The 12,233-nt window shown below is 38.9% G+C and overlaps 1 protein-coding gene across 1 annotated transcript in view; it reads right to left on the reverse strand.

The window, feature by feature from the left end:
* nectin3b (nectin cell adhesion molecule 3b) overlaps positions 1-12,233 on the reverse strand; it is a 47,740-nt gene that overhangs the window by 10,186 nt on the left and 25,321 nt on the right. The window contains exons 2-3 of the mRNA XM_067376285.1: positions 4,682-5,032; positions 1,370-1,669 (exon numbers count right to left, since the gene is read on the reverse strand). Coding sequence (XP_067232386.1) covers positions 1,370-1,669; positions 4,682-5,032 — 651 coding nt within the window. The remainder of the gene's footprint in view (positions 1-1,369; positions 1,670-4,681; positions 5,033-12,233) is intronic.

A 12,233-nucleotide genomic window follows, 5' to 3' on the forward strand; every position in this document is an offset into this window, starting at 1 on the left:
AAAGTTCTTTAAGTGAGCGTGCTGAATTAAGATGTCAAGTAGACCAAATGAGAAGAAAAAGATTGATGGAAAATGAATCAAAAGAGCTTTCGTGACTATAGCCCCCTTTGAGCGCTGGAGCATCGTCCCATGACTGATGTGACCTCTCCTTTCCCATACTCCCTTCACCGGCTGCTTCCTGTACCTGCCCCTCACCACTACATCTATATTTCATTTAAGAGACATCTGTGCTTACGCACTCGCCACCACTGCAGATACACACTTACATGCCTTCTTGACTGCTCAATGGTGCTTAGAGGTCTGTTAAATGAAGCTGATAAATCTTTTGTCTGAAGCATCAATACCCTTATTCGTTATAAGTCCATGAAACCTTAATGACTGTGTCCTAGTGAAAGGGCTTTTAGCTCCATCATGCACAAGACAGCATCAAGACATTGTGTCATGTGGATAGTTACCGCATTGGGGTGATATGGAAAACAGATGTGGGCTCTGGACATAAATCTGACTGCTTTGACTTGGTATAGAAAAAAAACATCAGTTACTGTGAAGTCTTCATGGAGAAGCTACTTTGGGTTTGTTGTGCAAGGTAAAGCAAACAGGCTTGCACGTACATAGGAACGAGTATCAAATAAGTTAAATTTGGCTTTTGGGAGTAAATAAGTTTAAGGATACATTGTTTCACAGGTTAAACAGGTTAACCTGATGCAAGTGATGTTGGCAAATGTAGAAAAGACATGCTCTAAGGCGGAGTGTCCATACAGATTTCACCTCACTCTGATTCATAATTTCTCAATATTATTTGTGAATCAGCCAATTTCCATTTAATTTGGATATACACTTTCCTTAAAACAGAATCTTTCTCAATTAATGCTTACACATCGAATATGAAAAAGTTGGGCCAAATGGCCAAAATATGCAATTTAACTGCTATTTATTTACCAAATATTATAAATGAACACACAAAAAACTGCTTTGGGGATATCAACTGAAGTATAGTAAGCTTTAAATTGCATTTCTTGTGTAAAATCACTTTTAAAAATTGCAAAAGTATATGATAAATGATAAATTTCAGTTAAAAACTACAGAAACACTCTGAAAGAGACTATAACAAAATATAAATCAAAACATTTAAAGCATAAATAATAGAAAAAATAATAATAACATTTTCCATGAGGTTCTTTTAAAATAGTGACAGTAATATTCTATTCTATTCTATTCTATTTAAAAAAATAAATAATAATAATAAAAAAGGAAGCTGCCAGTAAGGAATATTTATGTCTGGTAAATTTGCTCAAATCAATACAAATTAAATTAGAATCATGTGCGCAGTCTCGTCACACTCTAAATAAATGTTGTATCGGATACTCACACTGTACGTTGACAATATAGGGTATCCTGAAGTCACTCTGCAGAGCGGGATGTTTCACCACACATGTTAGCGTGTGTCCTTGGGAGTGACGGGAGGGCTGCCAGGTGTAGTGCACTTGGGTCGTAGTGGTGCCGTTGGCATCGTCCTGCATGTGGGCCTCAGACGTGCCGTACAGATTCGTCTCCCAGGAGACTTCAGCAGGGGGCCGCGCCCTCTCAGCGATGCAGGTGGCCACCGTGGTTTCGTTGCCACCGTCGATCAGAGCGGAAGATCCAGCTGAGACATACACCTTCGGCTCCACTAAGACAGTCAGAGACATATTTGAGTTAAAATGTACCACACTGCTTGTGTTTAATTCTGTGCTTTAATGTGAGGAGACATGTAAGATGTATCAAAATAATAAACTGAGCTAAAGGAAATCCATTCAAACAAGAGTACAAAGTTAAATAAAAACTAATTCCCTCAGCATCAAGAATCGCTCTGGTACCACAGCCAATAAATTCATAAACTGATAAGCATGACTGAGAGAATAATTAGATTTTCTTTGAGAAGAAATACAAGACTTATCAGACCGAAAGAAAAAAATAAAAATCCTCTATGGTAACTACTGGCTGAGGGCAGCCTCGGTTTCTCATCAGAGAGCACTAAGTGCTTTTCCAGAGAAGATGAAATTATTTGTTTTAATGGCTTATCCAGTTTACATGGCAGAAGGGGCGGGGCTCGGGCGTGTACGAGCCGTTATGAATCCAGCAGTGTTCAGGGCTGGAAAACTGAGCTTTGCCTCTGCAGTGACTGACAGAAACTTAACATGTGTGGGCTGCTTCTCCCCTTCCGTTCCTCCACTTAGTGTCATCAACGGTGGGAGACGAATGGAACGTTGTCCTGGGCTCTGTGACAAAGGAGGCCCACTAAGTCAAGAAGGGCTGTGCTAAAACAAATCATATAATCATATATTGACACACTGCTGTTTAAAAGTTTGGGGTCAGTATGATTCTTAAAGAAGTTTCTTATGCTCACCAAAGGTGATTTTTTTGGTCAAAACTACAGTAATACTGTGAAATTATATATCTTAAAAATATTAGTATATCTTAAAACGTAATTTATTCCTTGCGATGACAAAGCTGAATTTTCAGCATCATTACTCCAGTCTTCAGTGTCACATGATGCCGATTTGGTGCTCAAGAAACATTTTTTTTTATTATCAATATTAAAACCACTTTGTTGATTAATATTTTTGTGGAAACCGTCATACATTTTTTTTAGGATTCTTTTAATAGAAAGCTCAAAAGAACAGCATTTATTTGAAATATAAATGTTTTGTAATACTGTAAAAGCCTTTATGGTCATTTCTGATCAATTTAATGTAACACTGCTAAACAAAAGTATTACAACTTTCAAACGGCATTTCATCATGATAATTTCTCTGAAAATACACAGATATGTTGCATGGATATAATTTTCTGAAGTGATAATGCTAAACAAAATGCTATTCTAAATTAACATAAAAGGCAAAAATAAATAAATAAATAAATAAAAATAAAATAAATCACCTGGGAACAGTGCAAACTATCTATTCTTATACCATCATTTAGCATCACAATATGCATGATAAATATTAATTTGCAAAGTCAAGGGATGTGTACCGAATGCATCAATACTCATTGACTAGCTTTTGTTTCTCCCTCTCTTTTCCTCTGCCATGAGTTTCTTTCTCTTCTCATCTTGTGAAGTATTAACATTGGCAGCTGACCTTCAGAGACAACAGTAGCAGCTGTGGTCGTCGCACCTTCAACGATCCACTGGTGTGTGGTGGTGAGTGACACGACATAAGTGCTTGTGACTGTGTGCCCGTGTGTGCGGCAAATCTCGTGTCACTTTAAACAACGAATTCAACAGGACCTCGCAATGACATCCTTGACCCTAAAGTGCAGTGGATCCCAAAAGCAGCAGGCATCTTTCCCACACTCATACACTCCTGTCTCAGCGTACACACACACACACACACGCACACACACACACGCACACACACACACGCACACACGCACACACACGCACACACGCACACGCACACACACACACGCACACACACACGCACGCACACACACACACGCACACACACACGCACGCACACACACATGCAACATTCCTCCTGATCTAATTATAGCTCCGGCGCGTGTTCCCTTCCTCCCTCGTTCCTGCTCTCTCACTTCACCACTTTCCATCCTCCTGCACCCCCCCCCCCATCTCTCCTTTTATTAAAGCACTCAGTCCCCGTTCCTCTGTGCTCTCATTTACGTTCCGATTTTCCTCCAATTGCACTGCTCATTTTATCTATGACATCATCTTTTCAATTTATCCTTTTCTGTGCTTTACGGTCCTTCACTCAACTTGTCAGTCTGCTTGTCATTTATTACTCTAACACGGCGTCTACACTGGATGTGTGTGGCATTCATCCATCCATCCATCAATCCATTTTTTTTAATATTATATTATATTATATTATATTATATTATACACACACACACATTTTATATATAATAACTTGTATATATATATATATCAAATGTTTTTAAAAAATACAATTTTTTTTATGTTTTGGAAGTCTCTTATGCTCACCAAAGCTGCATTTATTTACTCAAAAATACAGTAAAAATTGTAATATTGTGAAATATTATTACAAAAAAAAAAAAAAAAATATATATATATATATATATATATATATATATATATATATTTATTTTTTTTTGCTTCATTGTTGCTGAAGTCTATTCCTGAAGGGGCGGATGATGTTCACTGTGTAACCTTCATCTTCAGCTCAGAGAAAACAGGGACTCTCCTCATGCCTCCAGAGTGCAATACATAATTGATATACCTAACATAAAGCACTGTGCTTGTAAGTTTCCTCTTGTTGTCTCTTGTACACCCAGATAACAAAAGCACACCGCTTCGTTCAGTTGTATCTGTGTTTAGCAGAGCAGATGGCTTTGGGGGTTTGGTGGAGGAAGAGAGTTTAAACATCACCATGTTCTCTGAAAGAGCTGGACGGTATCCCAAAACACAGCTTTCATTCCTGCCCTGGAGTTGCTCTTAATGTTTTTCCACCCTTTCGCACACACACTGCATACTTGCCCACTTACACAAATCAGCAGCTGTGATGCGCATCCACTCGCACGCCTTTCTTTGTTTGTGGACCTCACACATGCAAAAGGTTCGTCACGGCACTTTAGCATTAATACACAAGCACCACGCTATGAGTGCATAATCTAACCTAATCAGACTGCAAAAACACACACACACGCGGTCTCTTGTTACCTAGCACGCTGACAGTGGTGGAGGCCTGTGTGTTACCCAGCGGAAAGGTGGCAACCTTGCAGGTGTACAAGCCGATGTCAGCGAAACCCACATCTTCCAGCACGATGGTGGCGTCATGCATAGAGGGCGAGCGGAAGGACAGGCGTCGCTCATATTCAGGCGGGATGGAGATACCGAACATGGGGTTGTACACGGCCAGAGTCACCCATCCAGTGGGCAGCTTCCTCTCCCAGGAGCTCTGCGTCAGGCTGAGGTTCGTGTCCACCTGCACCCTGCAGCTGAGAGTGACGTTCTTTCCCAACACAGCATTCACCTTAGGGGGGACGACCACCTGACTGCCATACACTACCCCTAGGGGAAAGAAATGAAGACATTGTTAGTCAGGACAATTGAGCAGCTGCAGAAAAGAGCTCTTGAGCACTTGTCCACCATTTCAACGGACAAATCTGTTTTTATCCCGTTCAAGCTCCAATCAATCAGACGCCAAGGTCTCTTAGTACAGCTCCTAATTCCAAATGAGAAAACAAATCCCTAATGCCGAGACGTCTGAGAAGGAGACGGATACCAAACCGGTTAGTTGGTGTAATTTGCTGTGCTGTAAAAGACGCAAATAAAACATGTTTTATTGTGCTGGAGGGAGACTAAAATTATCCCTACATTTGATTTACTGCAAAAACTCTGATTTCTAAAATAAAAGCTTAAAAATGGGTCAGGAACAATGGAGTCAGAGCACAGGAGAGAGAGAGAGAGAGAGAGAGAGAAAGAGAGATACAAAACAACATTCTATTAAACTGGATTCCATTCAACTGGAACAATCTTTTTTTTTCTTTGAAAAGGCAAATTCCTTTATACAATGAATTGTATTTAACTAAACTAGTGCATAATGTAGAAAAATATAAAATACAGTTTTAAATGTTGTCTTTATGTAGTACTACTTCTGTAGGGGTGCAATGGTTCAGATTACTCACGGTTCGGTTTGTATCACAGTTTTAGGCTCACGGTTTCGGTACGGTATGTTCGGTATGTCAAATAAAAATAAAGAAAATAAGAACAAATAATCAAACAGCACAAATAACTTCAGTAAAGCAAAGATACAAATAAATAAAGCTTTTCAGGTTCTTCATGTATCCAGTTTCCAGGTAAAGAAATTGAATAAAGTAGCTAATAAAATGTAAAACAACACTGAAATTGTACCTATCACAGGATTTGAGTCTTTTCCAAATCTGTTTTTACTTCTTTCATAGCTTGTCTGTGACAAAAGTTATGGTTATCTGAAGTCGGCTGATCGCTCTGATTTTCAGGAACGGAATTCTGAGAAAAAGGCCGTGTGTCCACCTAAGCGTTTTTAGCCAGCTGAAAACGCTAGGCGCTCTGCTTAAAACGCCCGTCTGTGAGCGCTTGAGAGCGCTTCTGCAGCGTAGCGTTTTTTTCCGTTGAGACGCTTTGTTGCTATTATACGGTATATCCGCGTCACTGTTACTTATAACTGATTTTGCAGGTAATTTGTTTCAGGCTAAAAATGTTCACACAATGTGGAATTACTTGCTATGTATGTTCGGAGACCAGCAATATTAATTTCTCATCCATTTTGTTTCTGTTTGTTGATGTCGCTGTACAGCAAGAATGTGACAGTTGGTCGGAGTTGTATTTGTCCCGCCCCTCCTCCACTCTGATTGGACGGCTGGCTAAAAAGTGACAGTGATGAGCGCAGCGTTTTACTCAAAGTTGAACATTCTTCAACTCGAGGCGACCAGTAAAAAACGCCCAGCTCTCAGCGCTTGAGCGTGAAAAAGACGCTCAGCGCCTCGTTACGTTATCGGCGTTTAAAAAACGCGGCGTTCCCATTGAAAACAATTGAGTTAATACACATTCTTGCTACATGTTATGTGGTTTATTTTGATAGGTGAACCGTCTTTGTAGTATTAAGAGAGGGAAAGCTATGGGCGTTTTTTTCCACCTACGCTGGGTGTGTTCTTAAAGGTCCTCTAAGCGAATTCACGCGTTTTTAGGCCAAAACTTTTTTTGTCACATACAGCAAACATCTCCTCACTATCCGCTAGCTGCCTGTCCCCTGAACACACTGTAAAAAACGCGGTCTCTGTAGTCGCCACAAGCTCCAAAAACGGCAACAAAAACAAACTGGACAGCCTGGACCACGAATCATAATAAACACGCTCCAGCCAATAACCGACAAGAAGGATTTTAAATGCGCGTTCGTGACTGTTTCAGGAAGCACGAATGGGAGGGGAGGAGGAGGAGGAGGAGGGAGGGTCTAGCTTGCCTCTGTTTTGTTTGACAACACTTCAAACGTCAACAGGAATTTACTCCGCTCAGGATCGCTTAGAGAACCTTTAAACAATAACGTTTGCCACTATTTTTCTGCACTTAACAGGCAAATTTTGCCAAGATATTTTCAGAGATGATAGACAAGCTGTTATAGAATGATAATTTACTGAAATCCAATTTTGACAAAAAAAATAAAAAAAATATTTGACCAATTTTTTTGACTTTACAGAAAACGTTCAATCATGACATCCGACTGGGTTTTTTCCCAGATCGCATCACAAATGTAACCAAACAGTTGTTCCCTTGTCTAGTAAAACATGTAATATATTAAAGCGTCTTTAGTGTTTCCATGGTTTCTACAAAATAAAACCGGAAACCGAGGGTAACGCGGATATGACGCCATTGACAGGCAACTCCCGGACACGTCCCGTATCCTTGGTTAAAATTGTGATTTTCCTCACGATTTACAAATAATTGGAAACATTTGAGATATTGCAAGTACTCAACTGAACAAAATACATAACACTAGCCTAGTGGATTTTGGATATCTTACATATTGTGCCTTTAAATAATTTTAAAATAATACAAGGGTATTTTTTATACCAATGAATTTGTTTTGTTTTATTTTCATTTCACTGTTCCTGAACTCTAACCTCAAGTTTATATCCAATTGGTCCGTGTTTGTGCTCTGACTCTCTCTTGTTCACGGTGTAACAGTCACCTTAAGCTCACTGAGGAAAGAATTTAATGTCAAACTCTTGAATCTAAAATAAAAATCTAAAAGTGGGTCAGGAACAATGGAGTTGAAGCAGACTAGTGAAAAAACCAACAACAACAACTAAAATCAGGCTGATTTTATGGTGCACAGAACAATGGCTGACCGGCAAAAACGCCGGTCTGCGCAGCTATTAGGCCCATAGGGCTTTAAAATAGGAACAACATGGACATTCACCACAAAAACTCTGACTGTTCTCCTCCCTACCTCCTTCTCTTCCTTTCCGTTTGCCTACCTTCCATCGCTCAGCCCGTCATCATTTTTTCCTCTCTCCATATGCTGAACAAAAGCTTAATTATGTTTGAAATAGGGTTTGCGTGTGTGTGAAATGAGTGCAAAAGGGAAGCGTGCGGACGAGACTGAGAGACGAGACGAGACAGAGGGAGAGACGAGCGCTAAAAGATGCCAAAGAAACAACAAAGGCCACATGAGGACAACCTGTGTGTCTTATTACACCCAGACAGCCCGCAGCATCTGAATCCACGTACACATACACACGCGAATATACAGCAAAGTTGCATGTGTTCTCTAACATGTGGCGACGGAGGCAAATCATTGTGTTCTTTTGGGAGATGACGGAATTAAAATCATCTGGGAGGATCTTCTCTGGATTCCCACATCAACGGCACACCAGTCATCTGCTGGAGTGTGCAGCATTACCACAGTACCAACAATTTACTACAGTACAATATCATTTTGCAAATCTGATGCCTCAGATTTAGTATTGATACACGATATCAAATTTTGTTAATAAATTCAATCCTATCAGGAGTTTTCAATGAATAAGATGTACACAATAAGTTTCATCTCGGGTTCACATCAAACCGAACAGTCCGTTGTTCTGTAGGGTTGTTGCCTAGTGAACAAAGCTTTAACACCATAAACACATTATGACCTGTCAGAGATGCTCTTTGTCAAAGGAACCCCAAGTTTAAGCTGAAGAAGACCCTTAAAAGAAAGCCATCTCAGAAAGCCATCTTCTCCACACAAACATATTTATGTATGATGGCTGGCCGATTGCTGACCTGAAGCTGAGAATTAAAACCAGCTCCTCATGCAACCGCGTCGCTTTGGTCCAGTCAGAGCAACACTTCAAACAAAACTAAATATCTGGGTTTAATCTGCATTCTTCACCATTCCCTTAAAGACAATCAATGTTATATAGTGACCAGCTCAGAGGAAAACATGGAATCTGTAATAGATAGAAAGGAAAAGAAAGTTTAAAAACAGAGGGAACAGATAAATGTTAAACGCAACCGGCGGTGTGAAAGATCAGTGAAGATCTTGTGAAGAGAATGCTGGAGCATTTTCAGTCAAATAAACAGAAATACTGTACGCACACACCCACCCGCTCACTCACTCAGCCTCTCAAACGACAACGTTAATTGCAACAAGCTGCTGGTCGGAAGATGTAATCGTAAATCAAAACCCGCCGTATTGCTTGGCAACAGACTCTAAACATTCCGCTGGAGCGTTTGTCTTGCCAGCAACGACCTTCCCTCTTTTGTCTCGACGGCACATCCTCGTTGTGACTTGAAGAGGAGGAATAAGAGTAAAAATAAAAGTGACAATAAACGTGGCAAATAAGAATCATAAAAGGAAGTTTGGAAGAAGTAACATCTCTATCAGAGCCAGTAGGTTAGCAAAGCCAAAAGATGAGCTCACAGGAATGGATGAGCAAGCGAGGAAATGATCTGGAGGATTTAAATGTTGACTAACTTTTTGCCGTCAGCATTTAAACCAAGGCATTTTAGGCCACTGAGTCACCAGGAATGACAAAATGCAGACCTCTCCATCCTTAAATCACTGGGTTCATAACAAACAAGCCACAAGGTTTCCGCTTGGATCAAATACAGTCACTCATTGGGCTGATGGGATACACATCACCTTAAGATCAAAGCAATATAGATAGTCAATACAAAAGCAGTCAACACAAAGCAATGTACTGATGTCTGATGTGTCTTTAAAGGTGCCCTCGAATGAAAAATTGAATTTATCTTGGCATAGTCAAATAACAAGAGTTCAGTACATGGAAATGACATACAGTGAGTCTCAAACTCCATTGTTTCCTCCTCCTTATATAAATCTCATTTATATAAAGACCTCCGAAGAACAGGCGAATCTCAACATAACACCGACTGTTACGTAACTGTCGGGGTGTACGCCCCAATATTTGCATATGCCAGCCCATGTTCCCAACATTATGAAAGGCATTCGACAAGGGCAGAACATCTGGATCTGCACAGGTGAATCATCAGACTAGGTAAGCAAGCAAGAACAACAGTGAAAAATGGCAGATTGAGCAATAATAACTGACATGATCCATGATATCATGATATTTTTAGTGATATTTGTAAATTGTCTTTCTAAATGTTTTGTTAGCATGTTGCTAATGTACTGTTAAATGTGGTTAAAGTTACCATCGTTTCTTACTGTATTCACGGAGACAAGAGCAGTCACTATTTTCATTTTTAAACACTTGCAGTCTGCATAATTCATAAACACAACTTCATTCTTTATAAATTTCTCCAACAGTGTAGCATTAGCCGTTAGCCACAGAGCACAGCCTCAAATTCATTCAGAATCAAATGTAAACAATATAACAGTATACAATACTCACATAATCCGACGCATGCATGATGAACACTTTGTAAGGATCCATTTGAGGGTTATATTAGCTGTGTGAACTTTGTTTATGCACTGTTCAAGGCAAGTGCGAGCTCCGTGGGTGTGGAGCAGGACAATTAAAGGGCCAGTAGCCCTGAATCGGCTCATTTATAATGATGCCCCAAAATAGGCAGTTAAAAAAATGAATTAAAAAAAATCTATGGGGTATTTTGAGCTGAAACTTCACAGACACATTCAGGGGACACCTTAGACTTCTATTACATCTTTTTAAAAAAAGTTCTAGGGCACCTTTAAACTTTCTGCTAAGCTATGAATTACATTCTTACTATTAAATTCAGCCTGAACCACTTTACATGTAGACTCCATTTGAGCTTTGTTTTAACATTTATGCCTAAAACATAAACTTTTTCAGGGAACATAAATTTTTTTGCAGCCTTGCAAACCATATTTCCAATTACAGTTCTGTTTGGTGCCACTAGTGGAGCAACATACTTTTGGGTATAACACTTTGGCCCGTCTGTGATGAAATAATAAGCAATATACAGAGGGACCTGAGAAAGCATTGTCAGACTCATATTTTACCACAAAAAAAAAAAAAAAAAAAGAAAAATTAAGCAATTATATTTTATTTTACATTGTGAAATATGACCCAAACATTTCTTGACGGTTTTTGTAAGATTGACTCTTCTAAAGTTGCTGAGGATTATATAAATTATGTATTAATTGTTATTATTAAATAAAATATCCTCATATTAATTTATCCTTAATATTATAAATTAAACCATTGCTAATATATAATATATTTAATATTTATCTTAACATTTTTAATATTATCTTTGTAATATTAAATATATAACATTTTTTCCCCCATTAAAAATTCCCAAAACAAATTATACTTTCCCTCTCTTATTTGATTTTTCAGAAGTTTAAAGGGTTAGTTCACCCCAAAATGAAAATTATGTCATTAATGACTCACCCTCATGTCGTTCCACATCCGTAAGACCTTCGTTCATCTTCGGAACACAAATTAAGATATTTTTGATAAAAATTTGATGGCTCAGTGAGGCCTCCATTGACAGCAAGTTAATTAACACTTTCAAACACCTAGAAAGCTGCTAAAGACATATTTAAAATAGTTCATGTGACTACAGTGGTTCAACCTTAATGTTATGAAGCGACAAGAATACTTTTTGTGCGCCAAAAAAAACAAAATAACGACTTTATTCAACAACATCTAGTGACGGGTGATTTCAAAACACTGCTTCATGAAGTTTCTAAGCTTTACAAATCTTTAGTTTCGAATCAGTGGTTTTGTAATCAGAAATTTCGTAACACTTATGACGTAACAAAGCCTCGTTTACTGAAATCATGTGACTTTCACGCTCCGAACCAATGATTCGAAACAAAAAATTCATAAAGCTTCGAAGCTTCATGAGGCAGTGTTTTGAAATCGCTATCACTAGATATTGTTAAATAAAGACGTTATTTAGTTTTTTTGGCATACAAAATGTATTCTTGTCGCTTCATGATATTAAGGTTGAAATTAGGGCTGGGCGATATATCGAACGCTTTTGTCACGCGCATTTCGTCAGTAAAGCCGGTTCCCTGACTACCGCTAAATCGCCATCACCTGTTTTCAAATGAAGCGGCATTTAATAGACAGAGCCGTAGTTCACTGATAAGCCACGCAATATCGCGTTCAATATCGATATGGATCGCCCTAGTTGAAATACTGTAGTCACATGAACTGTTATAAATATGTCTGGGCATCTGAAAGTGTAAATTAACTTGCTGTCAATGCAGGCCTCACTGAGCCATTGGATTTGATCAAAAATATCTTAATTTGATTCTGAAGATGAACGA

This window comes from Chanodichthys erythropterus, chromosome 22, assembly GCF_024489055.1.
Source record: "Chanodichthys erythropterus isolate Z2021 chromosome 22, ASM2448905v1, whole genome shotgun sequence".
NCBI lineage: Eukaryota > Metazoa > Chordata > Actinopteri > Cypriniformes > Xenocyprididae > Chanodichthys > Chanodichthys erythropterus.